The 23,526-nt window shown below is 39.9% G+C and overlaps 2 protein-coding genes across 2 annotated transcripts; both read left to right on the top strand.

Moving 5' to 3' along the window:
• Positions 1-5,266: 5,266 nt before the first annotated feature.
• Positions 5,267-6,013, top strand: LOC141714292 (uncharacterized). The gene has a single exon (XM_074517820.1). It carries the CDS (start codon positions 5,267-5,269, stop codon positions 6,011-6,013), a length of 747 nt encoding a protein of 248 aa, XP_074373921.1.
• A 201-nt stretch (positions 6,014-6,214) lies between these two features.
• LOC141714291 (uncharacterized) lies at positions 6,215-12,425 on the top strand. The gene is made up of 3 exons (XM_074517819.1): positions 6,215-6,489; positions 6,609-7,056; positions 12,354-12,425. The coding sequence occupies exons 1-3, from the start codon at positions 6,215-6,217 to the stop codon at positions 12,423-12,425; spliced, it is 795 nt and encodes a 264-aa protein (XP_074373920.1).
• Positions 12,426-23,526: the final 11,101 nt, after the last annotated feature.

The following is a 23,526-nucleotide window of genomic DNA, read 5'->3' as shown; positions in this document are numbered from 1 at the left end:
AGATTTCATTTTGGGAACTCACGTCACCAATTGATGCACACCAGAGACACGCAGCTTTTAATTTCAATTTAGGATCTCCATTGCACATTCCAGAAAATTATGTCAGCTGTTGCACAAGGCTAGCTAAGCCTACTCGGGAAATATTAGTTGTGGTGATAACTACATCACGCATTGTAACAATATGCAACGAACAGACAAATAACATGTACATCAAATAAGGCCAACTGTTGCCTGTAGTAAAAACTAAATAACATAGATAATATTAGAACCGATGATGAAACTGCATGTTAACGGGCATTCTTCATTGTAACTTCTTTATTCTCACTTTCTCAGTAAGCTAGCTCACCAATTCAAACGACATACTTTCGAGCTTCCATTATTTACTAGAGCAATTTATCTCCATGTTCTGAGAACTCATATACGGACAGTTAAGTTTGCTCTCTCTACAACTATTTTACAGAAAAGTGCAAGATATTAGATACAATAATATCAGAAATTTCGAAGAGTTATATTGTATCATAGCTCGGTTACGGCTCAGAGCTCGGTTTAGGAGTAGTCATATCTACAAAGTTGACTAATAAATGTTAATCAAGATAAAGATTTACCTTCCGGATCAATGATGCCCTCTTCCTCCAGCATATCATCTTCCGGACCAAGGATGTTACCCTCCTTCCAGCAAACTTTTGTCTCTGGGACTAAGGTCATTCCATTCTTCAGTACTTCCGGATAAGAGGAAACTTCAATGGAAAATAGTGTCTAACAGCAAGTCATAAAAAGAGACATGTCATCATGTCATATCTGTCACCAAAAAATGAGCAAACCTATGGACCAGGAGGTAACACCAAATATTATAAATATCATTATAACTCATAAGCATGGGGGATTCAGATTCTCACATTTACTCTCAACACTCTAGCATTCATATCACTCTGACATAATAACACTTAGACACCAAGCATTTATTTTTCGATTATTGTTCTTTGTTATTCTCCACCACCAGTTACTTACTCTCACGCCGAAGGTGCCTGACGGCCACCACCCCGGTCAGGCATTATTTTGCAGAGTCCCACCAACAGCTACATCACACCTTCGTCCAAGTACCACCGGAAGAGGGAAGGTTTGGTAGAGTGGCGTAAGGAGTATATCATTTGGCGTTAGAAGGAGGGGTCTTGTTTCTTTTAAAAACCCTCCATCATTTCCAGAATATAAGTAACTTTTGGAGCTTGGGTATTAAGTTGATTCCATCAAATCACTCAAATCCAAAGAATCAAGAGATTTTCAGTCATAAGTCACCTCAATGGGACCATCCAAATCAACAAGTTACAAGTTAAGAACACGGAAGACACAAACAACCTGAACCAAAATGAAGAGCAGTTTCACGAAACTCATCATGAGGTCATACCCGACACCTCTCGCCATAGTGTGCCCGCCTTTCAAAGGATTTTTCCCGGGGAGGGAAACCCTCCTCTTAACTTGGACCTCACTACTTTCGCTCCTAATCAAGTGGACTTCCTTCTCAATATTGCTGCTAGCCTCCAAAACCAACAAAATGACCCTCATTTGTCTAAAGGAAGAAAAGAACCACCACATGAAGAGGAGGCGCATAGTGCTATCAATGTTACCAAGAGACCAAGGACCACAAAATCCGTCTTTTCCCGCCTTGGTTCATCACAAGAAACTCAACATGAACGTTATGAGAAGTCTCATCACCGCCCTGAGATATGGAAGGAAAATCGTAGTAAACGAGATCTTAGGCGTGAACTTGAAGTTAAGAAGGCTGAATACGAGAAAGAAAAAAGAAGGTTAGAAGAAGAATACTACAAAGAGAAAGAAAGGGAAAGGTCTCTCGAGCCAACTCCGGTGGGCGGTGGGGGTAGTTCCCAGCAAGAGTTACTCAAAACTCTTATGGAGATAAAATGTAAGGTTGAAGGAGAAACTTCCGAAAGTCCTGGTGAGTCACCCTTCACCAAGAGGCTTGAAGATGAAAGAAGGAAGACACATTTAAAGCATCATAACTTAGACTCGTATGATGGAAGCGGGGACCCGGAGGAACACCTAAGTTACTTTGACCAACTATCACTTTTTTACGGGTATCGAGACCTAGCATGTTACAGATTCTTTGCTTCCACCTTAAGAGGGAGTGCCCAAAGGTGGTTTTGTAGGCTTTCTACGAGATCTATTGACACATGAAATGATTTCAATAAAGTTTTTCTGAACAAATTCAAAGCAAACCAACCACATGAGGTACACACTATTTTTCTTGAAACCATTACTCAAAGAAGTGAAGAAACACTGGAGAATTATCTTGCCAGGTTCAAGGAGGCTGTGAAAAAGGTAGGAACGGTCAATGAGACAGAAGCCTTAGTGCATTTGAGAAGGGGACTCGATCCATATGATTGTGAGAAATACATATGTAAACTAATGGAACAAAACCAACCACTTTGGCAAGGGATTATGAGTTAGCCTCTCACTTTATCACGGAGATGGAGGCAATGAGAGTGATGAAGAAAACAAGGAACCCTCCTCAGCAGAAGCATCACTTCCAAAAGGAACGTTTAACTTTCCACCATAATAGAAGGCTCAACTTTGAGCACCAAGTACAAACCACTCACGGACCTGTCGTTCGGAGGCAGAATCCTACCTTCGATAGGCCAAGAGCATCACATCCTCCTCCATCAAGAATAATGAGAAGACCTGAGCCTGAGTGGACTTCCTTGAGCATGCCTCGAGCAAGTATTTTATGAGAAATACATAACAAGCCCTTCTACCAAGCACCCACTCAACTTTGGACAGCCCTTGGAGATCAGGACGTGAAAAAACATTGCGAGTATCACGCCACCCATGGGCATACCACAGAGAACTGCCTCTCCCTTAAACACTTCCTAGAGAAGTTGGTCCGCCAAGGACTTATCAACCAGTACCTTCCTCGACAAATTGCTAATGAAAGCAACTTAAGTGCACCTTCTACTTCCCACGCAACAAATGGAAATAACGTTGTCAATGTGGTTTTCGGAGGCACACAATCCCCTCTACGAACTCCTGAGACGCAAGAGATTTTGGTGATATCACAGAGGGTTATGGTTGGCGATGTTATCACATTCTCGAATGTTGATCAGGAGGGGGTCAATCCTTACAACACTGATGCTTTAGTTGTCACCGTGGAGACTCGAAACAATGTGGTAAAGAAGGTACTGATTGACAATCGGTGGATATAATCTTCACTCATTTTTAGGAAAGGTTAAGGTTGGAAGATAAGTTCGAAGAATGCTATGAGGAAGCACCGTTATATGGTTTTGGACATAATGCAGCCCCCGTAGTGGGAATAGTGAGGTTGCCCATACTCTTTGAAACAGCCCCAAAACAAGTATTTTACCGCATAAAGCTTTACGTTGTCAACATACCCTCTTCCTACAACATGATCTTGTGAAGGCCGACTTTAACCCTATTGAGGGCCATAACCTCCACGACACACCTAAAAATGAAGTTCCCCATCACGAATGGTATAGGGGAAATTAAAGGAGATAAGGAGGCCTCAACATACTGTCATGGCTCTGCTCTCAATTCGGCATAAACGGATCCAAGTAACATGAGGAATGCAAAAATGGCTCATCGGAGGAGAGAAAAAAGAAGAAGGCATTTTGAATATCAGCAATATTAAAGGAAAAGGAAGAGAGATTTCCAAGTAGTGGAAAACATGGAGGACAAATTGGCTGGAGATCTAGAGCAAATAATGGATCCAACCTTGAAGAAATGTTTACAGAAAGACAAGGAGCCGACGGTGACCCCCGTTGTGGAAACTGAAAAGATTGAACTTATGCCGGGAGATGTAATAAAACATATTAGTATTGGAGCTGGACTTGATTCAGTGTTCAAATAAGGATTAACAAAGTTATTGAGATAACATGCTGACATATTTGCTTGGAGTCCAACGGAGAAGCCCGGGATAGACGAATCAGTTGCAATGCACAAGTTGAATGTACATAAGGATGTCATTCCAAAAATACAAAAAAAAAGAAATTTTGCTCCTGAAAGGCAAAAGGCAATCGATGAGGAAATAGATAAAATGTTAGATACAGATCTAATTTGTGAAGTCACTTATCCCAAGTGGGTGGCAAATATTGTTCTGGTAAAGAAAGCCAATGGAAAATGGAGGGTTTGTGTTGATTATACGGACCTCAATGCAGCATGTCCAAAAGACCCTTATCCTCTGCTAAACATTGATCAACTCATTGATGCTACTGCAAGTCACCTCATGTTAAGTTTTATGGATGCATTCTCAGGCTATAATCAAATTAAGCTAGCACCAGAAGATAGAGAAAAAACATCATTCATTACTCATCGTGGAGTTTATTGTCATAAGGTCGAGCCTTTCGGCCTTATCAATGCTGGTGCAACATACCAGCGAATGATGATCAAGATTTTTGTGGGACAACTAGGAAGGAATATGAAAGTATATGTATATGACATGATTGTCAAATCCTTACTTATGGGTACTCACCTAATGGACTTGAAGGAATGTTTCGAGAAGTTACGAGCACAAACATGAAACTTAACCCGGACAAGTGTACCTTTGCCTTGGAGGCAGGTAAGTTCTTAGGTTTCTTGGTCAGTCAAAGAGGAATAGAAGCCAACCCTGAAAAGATTCATGCAATATTGGACATGCACCCTCCAAAAATAATCTGTGACGTGCAAAAACTCATGGGAAGGTTGGCGGCACTAAGAAGGTTCATATCTAAGTTGGCAGAAAGATGTTTGCCTTTCTTTGATACTTTAAGGGGAGCAACGACAACGAAAATGATTAAATGGACTCGTGAATGTCAAATCGCTTTCGATGGATTAAAGGAATACCTTATCTCTCCACCATTGGTAACAACAGTGGCTCCATCCGCACCCTTGGCCATTTACTTGTCAGCTACTAATGCAGCAGTAGGGGCAGTCCTAATTAAGGAAGATGAAGGATGTCAAAAACCAGTTTATTATGTTAGCCAAGTATTGAAGGACACCGAAACTCGGTACCCTCTGGTAGAAAAGTTTGCATATGCCTTCGTCACAGCGAGTTGAAAGTTAAGGCATTACTTTCAAGGTAGGGAGATTAGGGTCATTACTAATCAGAATTTAAAGAAACTCTTACATAAGCCCGACTAATCAGGAAGGTTGATTAATTAGCCGGTGGAGTTAAGTCAATTTTCCATCTCTTATGAGCCGAGAAAGGGCATTAAAACTCAAGCCTTATCAGATTTTATCATTGAATGTTCTTTCGGTAGTCATGATAAAATACCTTCTTCTGAAGATGCCACCTACACCGGAACCAATTTCTTCACCTAATCCGACATGGAAACTCTTTGTGGATGGTTCTTCCACCTTAATAAGGAGCAGAGCAGGACTCATTTTGATTAGCCCCGAAGGCTTTCAAGTGATGCAAGCAATCAGATTCACCTTTAAATCTACCAACAATCAGGCGGAGTTTGAAGCATTGATAGCAGGTCTGAACTTAGCAAGAAGCCTCCAAGTTCAACACCTTTCAATTTTTAGTGACTCCCAAATTATGGTAAGGCAAACTACGGGAGACTATGCTACAAAGGACATCACTCTCACCAAGTATCACGCCTTGGTTAAGTCCCTTCTTGCCTTTTTTTCCACCCACACACTTGTTCAAGTGGATAGAGAGGATAATACAATGACAGACTTACTTTCAAAGCTGATAGAGTTGGAAAAGGATCAGTTAGAAGGTTCGGTCTACTTTGAAGAGCTGAAAATACCAGCAATAGAAGGTCAGCAAATTATGGAAATTTGTATCGCTGATGTAACTTGGATGACACCTATCATCGACTATTTGAAGGAAGGTATTTTACCTAAAGATCCCACCGAGGCCAAGAAACTTCGTTCTCAGGCAGCAAAATACTTCATTGAGAAAGATACCCTCTATAAGAGAACTTTCGACTCCCCCATCCTTAAGTGCATAGACCCAGATGAGGCTCTATATTGTATGAGGGAAGTACATGAAGGAATTTAGGGAAATCATATGGGAAGAAAAGCCCTTGCCCATAAAATTTGAAGGCAAGGATATTTCTGGCCAACTCTATCCAAGGACTGCAAGGCATTCACAAAGAAGTGCACACAATGTCATCTTTTCAGTAATGTGCCAAAGGAAGCGCTCGCATTGCCATCTTCAATTCCCTCCCCCATTCCTTTTGCCATGTGGGGGAGCGATATGATGGGACCGTTCCCCAAGGCCAAGAATGAGCTCCAATACGTGATAGTTGCAATTGACTACATGACTATATGGGTTGAAGCCAAGGCTCTAAGAACTATCACTCAAGAAGATGCTATCAAATTTATGAACGAGAACATAAGCACAAGGTTTGGAATTCCGAATGTGATGGTTTCAGACAATGGAACCCAATTCATTGGGTTAAAGTTTGTGAGGTTCTTATCTGATAGAGGAGTGAAGCACACGAAAGCTTCAGTTTGCCACCCCCAAAGTAATGGGCAAGTGGAGGTCACAAACCGCACTATTGTGCGAGGTCTAAAAAATGACTCAAAGCATCCAAAAAGAAATGGCCAGAAGAATTTCCAAATATGCTTTGGGCTTATCGCACATCTTCTAGAAGTAGCACAAAGGAAACTCCATTCAAGCTGGCGTTCGGCACGGAAGCCCTTCTTCCAGTTGAAGTGGGTTCACCATCTCACCGAGTCCTAAACTTTGATGAGGAGGCCAACGTTGAAGGACTTCGAGATAATATTGAACTTCTTGATAAAATAAGAAATAAAGTCATGGAAAGAATGGATAAATATAAGGAAAAAACCAAAGATTTCTTTGCAAAAATGACAAGAATCAGGAAATTTGATGAGGGAGAATATGTACTTCGTGCAACCAAAGCATCTGACCCGCGACACACGGGAAAACTTATGCCTAAATGGGAAGGTCCATATAAAGTAAAAAAGGTGTTGCGCCCAGGGTCTTATAAGCTAGAAAGATTGGAGGGAACCGAAGTCACAACACCTGGCATGGCGATAAGCTCCGCAAGTATTACAATTGAAGCAAAAATGTCACAAGTACTACTATAATTAAATATGGAGAGCGTAATTCTATGAGCCTTCATAACATATTACCATTTCAATGATTTCAAATTAAGATATTTATATAATTGGTTTTCATGAATGAAATGTTTTTCTTTTGTTTATATTGTTTAGATGAGTCAAAATAAGAGCACTGTTGCCTCAGAATTAACACAGCTTCAAAAATCTCAGACATAATACCATACCTCAGACAATTAGAAATGTATTATTTACCTTATTAAAATTCAATCAGGCTCAAAGCATTTAGTAATAACTCAGAAACAAAAAACTATTAGTGTCTCAAACACATTATCATGCTTACAACCGTTTAAACATAAGTCACATTATGATAGAAAAAAGTCACATTAATTTCTAAGACACTTAAGACATTGTATCATCCAATGAGGGAACGACACACTGTAATCAAATTCGCCTTAAATACTAGTACTACGAATTACCCAAGTTGCAATACAACATGAATTTCCAATACAAAACAAAAATGAATAGCAAAATATAGGTACTAAAACAACCTAACTTGAAAGAAAACTACGTAATAATACTACACATGCAGGAGAAGTATGTCAAGGCTGTGTCCCCTGTCGGACTCTCATCCACTCCCGAAAGAAGGTCTCAAAGTTATCTCCCGGTCAACTGAGGTCGTCCATAAGAAACTCTCGACAACATTCCAAAACAAGTGGTGTTATCTTCTGACTCTCGGCACCAATGGCTCTCCTGAAATCCTGACTCTTCTTGAACACCGCTATGTGATCCTCTAAATCCTGCTGGTACCTCAAAGTGACTTTGTAATCCCGAACCACATCCGCCGGAGATGGAACTTCAGCTAACTACTTTTGAACAGCCTTCAGGTCTACCTCCTGTAGTCTAATCCTCTCCATGGAATCTTCTAACAACCTCTCGTGGGGGGTAGGGGTCCTCCAGGAGTAATCACCTCCGATTTGAAATGCCTTAGAAAGAACATCCTCCCACTTGGAACTTTCAAAAGAGGTTGGATATTTTAAGTGTTCGAATTTCCCCCACTTAGCATCCAACGCATCTTTTTTCAACTGAGGAGGATGTGAAATGCGGTCTCCGATATAATTCATCCATACTAGAAAAATAAGCCTCTTGATCAATACTAGCAGGAGCTTCTGGAAAGAGAGTATTACTATCCGACCAAGTCCCCTCTGTGTTTAACAAGCTCACTATAGTCTTTGTCCTATTACCTCCCGTTGAACTTCCCCCAGCCATCTGTCACCAAATCACAACCAGCAGTCAAAAATATTATCAATATAACAAAAAAAACAACTACCAACAAATACTATAGCAAGAAGATGAAGTAAGAATAAATACAAAGTTATTATACCACGCAGGCAACAAGTTAAACCATTCAAGGTTTAACAACCTTCTCTATCTTTTTTCATGTATACTATAAGCCTGCTTAAACACACACAACACACGCAATAATAAAAAAATACCCGATCATACTCTATTTTGTCACAATATCCATTCCCACCAATTTCTTTTACACTAATTTCTCTTCACATCAAACTCACATAACACATTTTATTCCCATTATTTTAAACCTCCCTTGAGCATTAGATCAAATTTTAAAAAAAGAATTTTATCCTGGAAAAATTATTACTTTTATTTACCTCATATTTAATAATTAAGAATGTTTTACTACTTGCATATTTTTCCATATAAATTTTCAAAATTTCTCTCCACGTACACTTATACCTGATAAAAAACAAATCAATGGGACAGAGGGAGTAATACTTAATACCCAACACCCGATACCTTGTACCTAATACCTAATATACCTCATACCCATCGTCTCACAAACTCCATATAATTTCTCAAAAATAACCAGGAATAATCACCCATCAAATACATAAGATCTCTTGCGTTAAACAACACATACAAAACTTATATCATATGTTTGTAGCTATTTGCTTTCTAGCCCACACACCTTCCCTGGCTAAAAACACACATATAGCTTATATCGTAATCCACCAAATCACAATTTATTAATTTATCCAAGTCAAAAATGTATACCTCTTTCTATCTTCTATGGGTCTTTACCACAGTCTCTTTTGTAATTAACCACAAACCCTAGACACCTATCAACTTTACAGGCACACACTTAAACATATAAACCTGTGCAAACACAGCATCTATGGACCATTATCAACTCAAGACAACATTCATCTGGTTACAAATAGTAGATATGCATAAACACATACAAACTCACATATAAAAATCCATATAACCACGAGTCCGTACATGCATAATACATCCATTACCATTTTCCAGGTATTTATTTCAAATAAGAGCCCTAAAAAGCCATAAACACAAACGTGACTGTACTCATCTTCATTAGTGTATTCACAAAAAAAAAAACAAATCTTCCATAAACACCACATATAATCATGATACAACTATATACACATACATCTATATACATCTGAGTACAGTTCAAGCACAATACTGCTAAACAACATGAACCAGGCAACTAGTGTAAGGAAGTGTAGAAAATTGGAATAATTTGCGTACCTGTTTGGCTGGTAACAGTTGCTCCAGAAAAGAAAACTGAGGAGGCCGGTGTTTTCTGTTCTTTACATGTTCCCTTGTTTGTTTACAATATTAGTATTTTGTAAAAATGATACAGGCTCAAAGAGACACTTGAACTCCTTTTTATTTTTGCAATTACGTGCATAGACATTCACGAGTATATTTGTTTGAATATATTAGAAAAACCAGGCCCCTTGTTTTATAAACCAATCACTGTAACAAAGGAAACCAGGTCTTGATAACTATGTTTCTTCCCGGGCCTTCTCCTCTCTCACGTGTACTAGAGCCCTGTCCACGTGGCAGCCGGCGTGCGGTTAACCTGCTGGGTAGGGGACTCTGCAAAACAGAACCGGAGGGGGGTTGTTTCCCGCGGTAACTCCGACGTGAGAATAAGAATGGGGTTTCTTGAAGAAGAAGAAAAGTGAAGAAAGAGCTATTCAAAATATGTATAGTGGTCTGTGTATAGGTGTGTAGCAGTCAAATGTTTTTCAACCCCTAAAACCCTCTTTTTGGGGCCTTTTATAGGTCCCAAGATTTAGGGTTTTTGGGGTTTGTACCTCTTCATCCTAGCCTTTGATTATTCTTGGTTGGTGAGTGATTGGACGGCTTGGAGGGACTACGGGGTCAGGTGTCCTTCTTCCACCAGTGTTGCCTTGGGATCTTTGCACATGGACGGCTGGGATGCAGTTGTTCCATTTTGGGTAACATGAGACAGTTGACTCTTTTGTCCTGTGCCACGTGGCACCGGGGACCACCCCAGTTTGGGCCTGGGGTGTTCTCTTTCTAGGCTTCCGCTCCTTTATTTGGGCTTGGTTATTTATGGCCTATCATTTGTCTCCTAGTCCCTTATGCGGGTTTTCCCGGATGGAGGAGTAGTCTTCTTTTTCGGGGCGTGTGTTATGAGCTGCGTGATTCAGAAATTTTTTTCATTTTTCCTTTGATTTGTGGCCCCTAACCCCAGGGTGTTGTTGGATACAAGTCCACGGGGTTGTGTTTGGGTAGGCCTTTTGGCTTTTATCACTTGGAAATTTTTTTCATTTTTTCTTTGATTTGTGGCACCTAACGCCGGGGTGTTGTTGGATACAAGTCCCCGGGGTTGTGTTTGGGTAGGCCTTTTGGCTTTTGTCACTTGGAAACATTTTTCATTTTTTTTCTTTGATTTGTGGCCCCTAACCCCGGGGTGTTGTTGGATACAAGTCCCCGGGGTTGTGTCTGGGTAGGCCTTTTTTTGGCTTTTGTCACTTGGAAAAAAATTTCATTTTTTTTCTTTGATTTGTGGCCCCTAACCCCGGGGTGTTGTTGGATACAAGTCCCCGGGGTTGTGTTTGGGTAGGCCTTTTGGCTTTTGTCACTTGAAAAAAAAATTCATTTTTTTCTTTGATTTGTGGCCCCTAACCCCAAGGTGTTGTTGGATACAAGTCTCTGGGGTTGTGTTTGGGTAGGCCTTTTGGCTTTTGTCACTTGGAAAAAAATTTCATTTTTTTCTTTGATTTGTGGCCCCTAACGCCGGAGTGTTGTTGGATACAAGTCCCCGAGGTTGTGTTTGGGTAGGCTTTTTGGCTTTTGTCACTTGAAATTTTTTTTCATTTTTTTCTTTGATTTGTGGCCCCTAACCCCGGGGTGTTGTTGGATACAAGTCCCCGGGGTTGTGTTTGGGTAGGCCTTTTGGCTTTTGTCACTTGGAAATTTTATTCATTATTTTCTTTGATTTGTGGCCCCTAACCCCGGGGTGTTGTTGGATACAAGTCCCCGGGGTTGTGTTTGGGTTGGCCTTTTGGCTTTTGTCATTTGGAAAAAAATTTCATTTTTTTTCTTTGATTTGTGGCCCCTAACCCCGGGGTGTTATTGGATACAAGTCCCCGGGGTTGTGCTTGGGTAGGCCTTTTGGCTTTTTGTCACTTGGAATAATTTTCTATTTTTTTTCTTTGATTTGTGGCCCCTAACCCCGAGGTGTTGTTGGATACAAGTCCCCGGGGTTGTGTTTGGATAGCTGGGTGCAGATGTGACAGGTGCATAGTACTTTGGCACTTTTCCCGGAGTGTCAGGTGGCGGTTGAGCTTACTGTAGGAATATATATGTATATATAGATGTATATGTACGAAATGTTGCGGTTTCCCCCTCTTTTTCTCCTCAAAAACCGCGCCTGTTAAATAATTACATTAATATAATCATTAACTGCGGTGGTAATTTTCTGGATGCTCAGGATTGTGCCACGTGTCTTCTTCCGACGGACACGACCGTGTGGCAGTTGAGTGGGTTTCTACTTCGTTTGTGCCTATAAATACTCCTCCTTTGCCATTTCTTTTTTCTTTACGTAATTACAAACACCCAAATTCTCTGCAACTTTTCTTCAAGGCAAATTTGGGAGCTTTTTTCTTTGAAGCCGCCTTATTTCTCCTGCTTTCTTGTAAGTTTTCGAACTTTTGTTCGTTCTTTGCTTCCTCGTGATTATTTTAACGAATATTTGTAGCGTGAGTTCTTAGAATGCATGCATGTCCAATCATCCGAATCAGTTTACTCTTGTTGTTTCGAGTTTTGGTGAATCGAATCAGGCTGCTGTTTATTATTTAGATTTACAATTTTTGTTTGTATGGACATAGTTAATGTTTATAGCGAATCTGGGTTTGTGTTTTGGTGTCTGTGTGTGCAAATAAGAGGCTTAACTTATGCAAATAACTGGGTTTTTTTTTTGTTTTTGTGACTGTTCATAACTTGTGTTGTAGGCGTATATATGTATGTTTAGATTGTATGACATACCTTGGTACTTCAATTTAAGGTTAACTGTTTTTGAGTAGCTTTTTGTGTTTCTTTCTTTTTTCTTTTCTTACCGAAATGGCATAGACTCCGGGGTTATATGGTTAGGAGGGGTAGAAGGAAACAATTGGCCAACCTTAAACGTAGACCCGACCGTCCCCATTTCAGATTCCCCGACCATTCTTCGAGTGACTCTTCCCTGGAACCAGAGAATATGCCTCCCCGTCGCCAAACTATAGTTGAGGAGTTGCCTACTTTCCTTTTAAACCCCGGGCAGACTCTGGGTAGAAGAGACGGGTCTTGGGTAGATATAGATCACTATTTTGTTCAGACCCAGGAGAATAGTCCCCCCCATGATTACTATTTTAGGGACCTTTCTAATGTTTATAGGCCTGGGGGCATAGAGCCTTATGATGAGGCCCGTATGGATCAACTTTTTTATAATGCTCTCGGGACTAGCTATGTTCCAGCTCCCCGTTATCCCGACCTTTCGGAATACACCTTCCAGCAAATAGATGACTTAGTGAAAGCCGTTTTCCACTTCGGGAATGATATGGAGTGGAGGTGGCCCGAGCCTCATGAGAGGGTTTATCACCGTCCCGTGGGAGGTTGGGTAGCTATTCCCTTAGAGCATCTTCGTAGCATGAGGCCCAACCTTCACCAATTCACCAAGTCATTATACCGTGATGTCTACGGGATACCCTTTACTCAGTTGGCCCCGAATTCTGTTAAGTGGGTTTCTTGGTTCCTTGCATGTTGCCATGTGAAGAAGTACCTTTCTACCTTCAAGCTTTTACACTACCTCTTTAAGATTAAGAAGTCCACCCTACCTCCCCTTTTTGAGTTCACGTTCAACATAGATGGATGCGGGTTTCCTGCTGATGCCAAAAGTGCACCCGTCTTTATGTTGAACTCGCTCCGGGGCTGACACCAGGAGTACATCTTCGTCCGGGGTGGGGACCTGGAGTTTATGCCTATGTACAAAACTGCTTTGAAAAATAACAGGTTCCCATCCGAGCGGCTCGGTGGAGATGCCCTGGTGAAGATGTATGATTTTGTGGTGGCTCTTGATGCCCAGTGGACCAGGGATACCTTTTTAGATAACCAAACATTATTTAATGTTGGTTGTAAGTGCTTTACTTTAGTAATTTTTTCCTTGTACTTTTTCTTGATGTATATTTTTGCCCTGACCCTTTCCATCACGTTATGTCACAACAGTTCAAGGATTTGGCCGGAAGGTTCAAGAAGATCGGTAGAGCTGTGCAGTTGGACTCGAGAAAGAAGAAGGCTGGTGTAGGTAGTGGCTCTCAGGTCCTGGATGCTAGTTCTTTGGGGAACAGCGTGAGGCAGAGTGTTCCGGTGGTTACCACGCCTGTTGTCCCAGAGCCTGAGGAGGTTGAGGTGTTGGAGCTGGATGAAGAGGAGGTTGGAGCTTTGAACCCTTATAAGAGGAAGGCCACCGAAGATGCTGCTGATGGCTCCGGAACTCCATAATGTAGGAGGGTTTCTGCCTCGGGCCCTAATGAGGAGGAGAGCCAAAAGCTGGTGGAGGAGGATGTTTTGAAGAACCTCTTGGCCCGGATGAATTTGGATGATCGTCGGAACGAGATGTTCGACAACTATGCCTCCCCAGCCGACTTCGACTACTATGCCAAGGAGGATCTGGATACCTTTCTTGATCATCTTGTTCGGGATGTTTCGGAGGTAAGAGCGTTCCCTTATTATCTTTTTCTTCTTCCCTTCGTATCAGTACTGAGTCATTTCTTTTCAGGCTAATGCTCGGATCAGCGGCTGCTCTACCATCCTTCATAACTACCGCATAAGGGAGGCTAAGAATAAGATAGCGGTGAAGGAGTTGGCTAGTGAGAAGAATAGCTTCACCAAGTACCGGGAGGTGAAGGAGAGAGAATCCCGTGAGCATAAGAAGGTTGTTGCTGAAGCTGTGAAGGCTCGGGAGTCTGCTAAGCAGTTGGTTCGATCCCTCCGGGCGGAGGTGGAGAACTTAAAGAAGGAGCTTGTTTCTAGGCCCCAGGCAGAGGAGGTCATTAAGTCCTTCCGGGGTACTCCTGCTTACTACGAGGAGCTCAACAACAAGATCTTTGAGAAGGTCAACATCTGCTGGGACATTGCTTCTATTTATTTGGCTGAGAATCCGTGTGGTGACATGGACGGGTTCATAGAGCTATACCTCGCAGAGGAGCTCCGTCGTGAAGAAGCCAAAGTCGCTGAAGCGGGTACCTCCGGAACCCATCCGTCTCCGCCTCCGAAAGAGGTCCGCGAGAAGACTCATCCTCCTCCTGAAAACTGAAGAATGAAGATCCAGGCTTCGTGCCTTGTAATTTGTTTTCCTAGTTTGCTATCGTTTCAGACTTAGCCCTAGTGGCTTTTAGACTTGTTATTTGAATTTTGTATGACTCTTGTTTGAATTTTGTTCGGGGCTTGGTTTGCCCCAGGCAAACATGTAAATATATTTCCCTTTCTATATTTGGTTTTGCTTTCTTTCATCAGAATTTTTCAAAGTATACATGATTTGTGTACTTGTCCCCGGGATGGGGGTTTTTAAAATTTTAACTGACTAAAATTTTTCTAAGTACATATGGTTTGTGTTATGGTCCCCGGGATGGGGTTTAAAATTTTAACTGAATAAAATTTTTCTAAGTACACAAGGTTTGTGTTATGGTCCCCGGGATGGGGTTTAAAATTTAACTGAATAAATTTTTTTTTAAGTACACATGGTTTGTGTTATGGTCCCCGAGATGGGGTTTAAAATTTTAACTGAATAAAATTTTTCTATGTACACATGGTTTGTGTTATGGTCCCCGGGATGGGGTTTAAAATTTTAACTAAATAAAATTTCTCGTAATATGGCGACGAGAATCAAATGACATAGTAAAATTATCTTGAGCTATGGGGTGCTCGAAGCGAAGTTTTTCATTTAAATCAAAATAAAGCAAAAATTACATTTCGGGGTGTACGATGAGAGAGTTTACATCAAGCTGTCATAGCATAAAAGTAGATGTGATCCCGGGATGTGTGCCTTGCCTTTACTGGTAGAATTTCCTTAGGCGGGCTCTGTGCCAAGTATTTGGGACTTCGGTCCCGCTGAGATACCTTAGCTTGTAGGTTCCTGGGCGGAGCACTTCCTTAACAATATAGGGGCCTTCCCAGTTGGGTTGCAGCTTCCCTTGATTGGTTGGGTCTGAGGCCTCGGTGTGCCGAAGTACCAAATCTCCCGCTTCATATTCTCTGATTTTTTCCTTCTTTGCAAAGTAGAGCTTTGTCTTTTCCTTATAGGCTTCCATGTTTTTTACAGCCCGATCTCTTACTTCATCCAGGAGCTCCAGGTTGGTCTTGAGGCCTTCAATGTTTGAGATTTCCTCGAAGTTGATGACCCTGTGGGAGGGGAACCCGGTTTCGACTGGTATGTGGGCTTCGGTGCCATAGACAGCTTGAAGGGGGTCTCATTAGCTCCCACCCTGGGAGTGGTCCTGTAAGACCACAGGACTTTCGGGAGCTCATCTGGCCAAGTTTTCTTGGATTCTTCCAACCGTTTTTCCAGACCCCGGAGTATGGTTCTGTTAGTTACTTCGACCTGCCCATTTCCTTGAGGATGTAACACCGATGCCTTTTTGTGCTTGATCCCGAGTTCTTTCAAATATGGTTCAAAGTCGGACCCGACGAACTGTGGCCCATTGTCGGAGACTAGAACTACCGAGATCTCAAATCTCATGACGATTGAATCCATAAATTTGATACAATCTTGTTGATTAATTATTCTTATGGCCTTAGCTTCTGCCCACTTCGTCATATAATCTGTGGCTACCAGGATGTAGCGGAGGTCGCCTTTTGCCCGAGGAAAGGGGCCCATGATATCTATGCCCCAAATGGTGAATGGGATCGAAGATAATACTGACGCTGGTAAGCTGGGGCTTTGTCTGGGAACATTGCTGAACTTCTGGCACTGAGGGCATTTCTTAACATAGGCGATAGAGTCGGCGTGGACTGTGGGCCAGTACTACCCTTGCCTGATGATTTTGAAAGTCAGAGCTTTGGCTGCCAAGTGATCTCCGCAGATGCCTTCATGAACTTCCCGAAGATAATAGTTTGCATCATCCGGCTCTACACACTTCAGGGTGGGCGCTGAAAAGGTTCTTCTATATAGCTGACCATTTTCCAGGAAGAAACGAGCAGCCTTGTACTTTAAGTATCTGGCTTTGTTCTGGTCTTCTGGGAGCGTCCCGTCCCTTAGGTAGGCTATGTAGGGAGTCATCCAACTGTCCGGGCTGCCGATGTACAGGACCTCGGATCGCTCTCTACTGGGTGCATTAAGTTCTTCGAAGTATACCGAACTGGTGAGGTCCGATGTTGTAACACCCCCAAATCCGGGATCAGGGATCCGGGTTGTCACGAGATCTATTTCCCTTAATAACACTTAATTTTAATAACAACCAACTACTGCGTACTGTGACCCCATAATATACACACACACACCACAAGTTATAGTCTCAGAGATGAGTACCAAAAATAACACAAGTCATTTTATTCCACAATTATAAGCCATTACACCTCAAAAGGTTTCTGAATAAATTTACATATTCCTTGCCATTATTACAATTCAAAATTATACATAAGTCTGGCACAACAAAAGTTGTAAGCCTAGCCTATTGGTAACTCCTACCTCAGCTACAAAGGCATCAACACCTACAGGAAAATGCAGAATGTTTCCTAACCGCTCACGAATTAGGAGTTTGGTCCTGTTCATCTTGTCTATCTGTTGTTGTGTGATGAAAGAAGAAAGCAAGGGTGAGCAACAAGCTCACCGAAATAATATGTATAAAAATTTACAATATATGAGCATTCTCATAGTACTCATGAAAGTCTTGGTCAAGAAGAAATGAACCAAGTTGATATCTTAACGCGACCAAGTCATAAAATATTCAGTATATATATACCTATATACTTTTCACAATCCTTGAAATCCTCTAACATGTATAATATATACAGAGTTCCAGTTTATAATTGTATAAAAATATCGTTGCAAGGTGATCTCATATATCTAACTTTGTCTCAACGTTTTTCTGAAAACCTTTGTTATTCATAAAATAATCATTAACTAGATATAAGTTGAAAAGATGAAGTTACAAGATACTCCAATATACTTATATCTTTTCCGAATACTGCTTGAACTACCACCGTTCAAGTTATAATTAATTTCAAAAGTTCATCACACTGATGAGACTACAAGATAAGACTTGAATAGATTCAATCTTTGAAATATCATTTAAAAGAAATGAAGTTACGAGATACTTCATTAAGTTCCGATATATATATACACCTATATATATATATTTCATACACTCCTTGAAAACCTCTGTTATGAAAATTATAAACAGAGTTGCAATATCCAATGAATTTGGAAAGGAGAAAACCTTGGCATAAACCTTATATCTTGCTGATCAGGAAAAGATACCAATAAGTAACCTTTTCTACTAGTAGATGGACGAATTCCCCACTGGTCATCACCCTGGCCGCAATAGGACCTTATGCTGGACTGCCACTCAGCCACTTACGCATTTGATGGACTCTCACTGAGCCACTTACACTTTCATGGACGCCCACTGAGCCCATGTTGCTTATGCCGACTCAAATAGATGAACTTACTTCCCGAACGTTGGGTAAGTAATCAATTCACTTATCAAAACAGCAACCTCGTTGCGAATATAAAATACACCACAGAGCCGGATCCTTTAGATTTTTGAGCGAGTATTCAAGTCCCCTTCAAAAAGGAAGATCTTAAATTTGAAAACGAGTTTTGGGATCCGCTCTAACCTTTAAAAATCATTTTGAAGACTCGAAAACATTTTTAAGAATGTTTGGAGTAATGCTGATTTAATGAAATAAATCAGTCCCGATATATTAGAAAATATATGAATATTATTATTTAAATAATATTCCCATAAGGATAATCTTTATAAAAATAATTGAAGTAGAAGTTTTAAAACTCATACTTGAAATGAATAATAAATAACCAAAGATATACTTATACGAAAGTACGATCTTTATTTGAATAATCGAAAAGAAGTTTGATTATCGAAACATTATTCTTTAATAAAATAAAGAATATTATTTAATAAAATAAGCAGAGTCATAATTCCTCGAATGAATATTCAAAATAATATTCATTAAATAAAATAAAGGGAGTCATAAGTCCTCGAATAAATACTCAAACAAATATTCATTAATTAAAATAAAGTTATCGAATAGACCTTATTCGATTAATAGTTTTGAAAACTATATCTATCTATCTATATATATATATATATAAATATATATATATATATATAATATACTCGGGAACATCGACTCCCGGTTTAGAAAATGTTCACCTTTGGGTCCCCTACACTAAGGGTATACGCAACTACTGCTTATCTCTAGCATATGTATTATGCAACTTATAAGCATTTGAATCAACAGTTAGATATAAATATTATGAAACAGGCATGCATATAAACCATATCAGCATGCTCAAATATATCGCAAGATTTGCTAATAATAATCATGCATCTATCACAACATAATGCATATACATATATACATTACCACAACAGTATAACAGGTAGAAAACTTGCCTGAGTGTTCCCGGAATAGACTTAAGCTTAGACTGGGTCTGGTAACCTATGAACAATAATATAATCTGGAATTAGACCACGGTCGCTTAAGAAACTAGTTTTTTAACCACTTAGACCCTAACGTTCGCTTTTGCGCTTAGCGATTTACATAAGTCGCTCGAGTACCCTCGGCTCCACCATTTTTAATAAATTAACCGTTATGAATTTTAAGGCGATTCTTTCGTGAGTACTCTACCAACTGCCTAATCCACTTTACATAATTGTTTCATATTCCAATTAGTCATTTAAGGGCCTTAACCAAGGTTTCAAAGTAAGGCGAGGGGTATTGGTTCGTTCGTGAAATGCCGTTACTTAAAACGATCGTTTCTCCTAAACCGTACATCGGATTCAAGCGAACCACATATCAAAATAAAGCATACGACATAATCTAACTAAAAATGGAAAAGTCACAGATTCAAAAGCTACCTCTGTGTCCCGAACACTAAGAACAAGCAGTTATATGAAATTGGGCATTACAACGGCTATGTTTACGTGATTACCAAGTTTTAAACCACTCCAAACAACCACCATTCAACTCACAACCAACAATACAACCAACCCCCATCCAAACCTTACTACATCAGTCCCCAAACCTCAAGATTTTCTAATTCATACAACCCCACACATGAACTACTAGCTATACTTAAGTTTCATTAACTATAAATAAGATTTCAACATCCAAATCACTACAAATCCAATCCAAACTCTAAACACACAAGCATCATGCTTCTCATTTACTATAACCATCAAAACCATCTTAATACTCAAAGTAAAGTTAGGGTTTGGAGGTGTTATACCTTCCTTGGAGTGATTAGAGTAGCTAGAAAGTCTTAGGGAGCCGCCTACAAGCTTGATCTTTCCAAAGAAATCAAGAACACAAAGTTAGGTTTTGAAGTTTCTAAAAGTCAGATTGAAAGAACTGTCAAAACGAGGGTCTTAACTTGCTTATTTGGAAGAGACTTGTGAACAATAGTTGTAGGCCATCTCAATACCTTTCCAAAGAGCTATAGAACATACTATTTGAGTGAGTATTGAAGGAGATATAGTAGTTTGAAGTTGCTGCTCTGGATTTGGCCGAGGGCTTCTTGTGGAAAAACAAAGTCAACTTCTCAATTTTTGTGTTATGATTTATTTTGTCTTGGTTGCTTGTCTTGTTTGCTAATTAAATTTACCATGGTAAAAATTACATGGCTCACAATCAATCAACTAACCTTTCTATTTGTCATGCTTATGTCACCATGCATATGTCATCTTTCTTATGTCATCTTCTTACACATGTTTTCTTCTTATTGGTATGATGACATCATCACCCACTAACCTCTTTGATTAACCCCTAATTACTTGGCTAATGACCGTTTATCTGTTATACGGTTCACTTAACTTTCGTTCTCGTTTATCATTTGAGGGATCATACCCGGGATCTCATTACTTAGGTTCCCTTAAACCTTTCTCAATAATTTATATTCCTTTTATGATCCTCTCTTATAATCCTTGAATTAAAATCCTTTTAATCATGTTACCTTATACTCAATTCTTTCTGTATCTGGTGGGTTTTCGGGAAAAATCAAAGTATTCGAATTTGGATTCTAACGATCTTTACATACACTTATATACCATATAGAGTACTAATAAGATCTCAGAATATCAATAAAAGAACCCCTACATAGTGTGGCATGAAAAATTTTCTTTTTCAATATAATCAGCAAAATCACTATTCATAAGGGTTACAAAAAGTTCAATTTTTTTTGGGTTATTACAGTCTCCCCTCCTTAAAAGGATTTCGTCCCAGAATCAGATAGAAAATGAATAGGGATACTCTCTTAGCATTGCACTTTCTAACTCTCAAGTAAATTTTCCCACATTGTGGTTCTACCATCAAACTCTGACTAGTTTGATAACCCTTCTCTTAAGCATTTTTTCCTTTTCGATCTATAACCCTTCCTGGTTGCTCCATATAGGTTACGTCTGGTTGCATGTCTATGCGCTCATATGCCCCTATATGTCAGTCATCCGGATTACACTTCCTTAACATTGATACGTGGAACACGTTATGAACTTGCTACAGGTTCGGGGGTATGGCTAGCTCATATGCTAACTTCCCAATATGTCTTAATATATCCAAGGGTCCAACAATTCGTGAGCTTAGCTTTCCTTTCTTTCCAAACCTCATCCATCCTTTCCAAGGGAATACTTATAACAACACTAGGTCCCCTACTTCCTATTCTTTGTCCTTTCGTGTCAAATCAACATACTTCTTATGTCCATCTTGGGCTACTACCAGCCGTCATCTGATTAGATCTATTATATCCTTGGTCCTTTGGACTACGGCGGGTCCGAGCATCTTGCGCTCTACAACTTCATCCTAACATAAGGGAGATCGACATTGTGTTCCCTCAAGGATCACATAAGGTGACATCTCGATAATGACACATGATGTATTATCGTAAGAAAACTCAATCCGCGTTAAGTGATCATTCCAAATTCTTTCAAGTCTATTTCACAGACTCTCATCATAGCTTCTAGCATTATAGCTTTTTCTTCTCAATACCCACTTTTTTGCCGTTCATAATCGTTACTATCTTCCGTACAGCATACTATTCTGGATATACCTTTACTCGCTAGAGTTTTATAACCTTTTAATAAATGCGTCAACCTTAGTATCATGAATGCGTTTCCATTCCGAATACCACCATACTTGGTACCACTTCATCTCTAGCTGCCTCCATCTTCGAAAGCTTGGTCCTTCGTATAGAAGTAAAGAATTTATTGAGAGATCACTATGATCGTGAACACTTGTCCTATTGCATAGTTAGTACAGAAGGTGGCAAGCCTTTAGTACTTGACAAGCAATTAAACAACATGTGGTATCCTACTAGGCTTCCATCACACAGATAGATAGTCATTCAGCAATACCGCCCCTTCTGGAAGGGTTGTTCTTCTCAGCTTACATGAAATGAAAAGGAGAGAAAAGAACGAAATGAAGAGAATTATATATATAAAATATACTGCCACAAAATATCTGGCTTGAAATCTACCTCTGAACTATAGAGGTTTGTCATAGGAGAACAAAACATATACGTATATATATCAGCATCAAGTATTATAGCATCATATTTCACATGCCAAAATATTATTTTTTTTGCTATTCCATCCATCATTCTATGGACCCATGCTCTTGCTCGAGCTTATAAACAATCACCTTTGAAACTCCCTCGACATCGAAAATCGAATCTGGGATTTCATTTTAGACATCATCGTTACTAGAATCCATTGCTACACCGTAACCTTCCTCGTATAGTAATACGACTCTCTATTGATAAGAAGGAATAAGTATTCAATAGGTAGATAATCTACTTAATTAGTCTATCAATGATGACTTATACACCACCACGACCCGATTAGTGGTACTCAATCTCAACATCCATTCCAATACAACTCTCACGGTTGTAAGTAATCGGCTCATTACTCGTAGAATCATTCCTGCATTACTATGGTCCACCGTTGACCTATTGTAGTCGTTCATTTTCCATGAAGTCTTAATAACTAACCATACGGAGTCCATACCTGCCGTATCGGATTCTTCTGAGGATGTAACATAATTACCATTTATGATTCATGAAGAACACTCTAGATCCTGATGTACATACATGACATGAAGCAGATAAAATTGCAGAAGAGTTTCAATCAAAGCAACGATAGCAGGTTAATACCATTCTTAATCATATGCCTTCGATAGAAGACTTAACTCAAAGGTTTGTTTAGTCCTTTTGAAACATGGTCCTGGATTATCTCAAGATATGACCTTATAAGATAGATAGCCCGCTAACGGTGATTACATAAATTAATCTTTACCAAACTACTATCACGGTTGAGTATCGCACAATTATCAGAAGGAATGTCAATCTTCCACACCATAATACAACCTTCACGGATTTAACCCTCATTATTGTATTCCTCTGGCACGAGCGCCTATGATTGCTCTCTTACACTTAGAGTGTCGGCCACCTCATTGGCCTTTCCTGATAGTAATAGTTCCTTATAATCAATGTCTTTTGAATGATCTCCAACTAAATTTTCTACCTCATTTCCAATCACTGCTTGTAAAACTCTCTTCCTTAAACTTTGGTGAGAAAAAAAAATATCACCATTTTTCCATAAGTTATTTCCTCGGTCTTTTAGAGGTTAACATTGTCACGATTGACTCTTGATCATACTTAGGACGTCTCTTATTTTGGGTCCTTCTTGATTTCACCAATCTCAACCCTTATTGGGTCAATCTATACTTTCTTATGGTTCAACATGTGCCCCACATGGCATTATTATAATTACGTCACATTTCCTTTATCAAAATTTCTATTCTTGAGAAATTTGAATATTACCTTTTTCCTTGTAAAACCTCTAAGGTTATCCTTGAATCGTTCCTCCTGTATTCCCTAGATACAGGGCATATCAAAATACCATTTACTAATACTAG

Source organism: Apium graveolens, chromosome 3 (genome assembly GCF_009905375.1).
Source record: "Apium graveolens cultivar Ventura chromosome 3, ASM990537v1, whole genome shotgun sequence".
Classification (NCBI taxonomy): Eukaryota; Viridiplantae; Streptophyta; class Magnoliopsida; order Apiales; family Apiaceae; genus Apium; species Apium graveolens.
This window is presented reverse-complemented; position numbering and strand designations above follow the sequence as displayed.

Excerpts from the sequence above, each read along its gene's own strand:
- LOC141714292 (XM_074517820.1), top strand. The coding sequence starts at position 5,267 with ATGATAAAATACCTTCTTCTGAAGATGCCACCTACACCGGAACCAATT.
- LOC141714291 (XM_074517819.1), top strand. The coding sequence starts at position 6,215 with ATGGGACCGTTCCCCAAGGCCAAGAATGAGCTCCAATACGTGATAGTT. Across the intron at positions 6,490-6,608 it reads TGCCACCCCCAAAGTAATGG|AAGTAGCACAAAGGAAACTC; the intron begins GCAAGTGGAGGT and ends CACATCTTCTAG. Across the intron at positions 7,057-12,353 it reads TTGAAGCAAAAATGTCACAA|GCGTATATATGTATGTTTAG; the intron begins GTACTACTATAA and ends CTTGTGTTGTAG.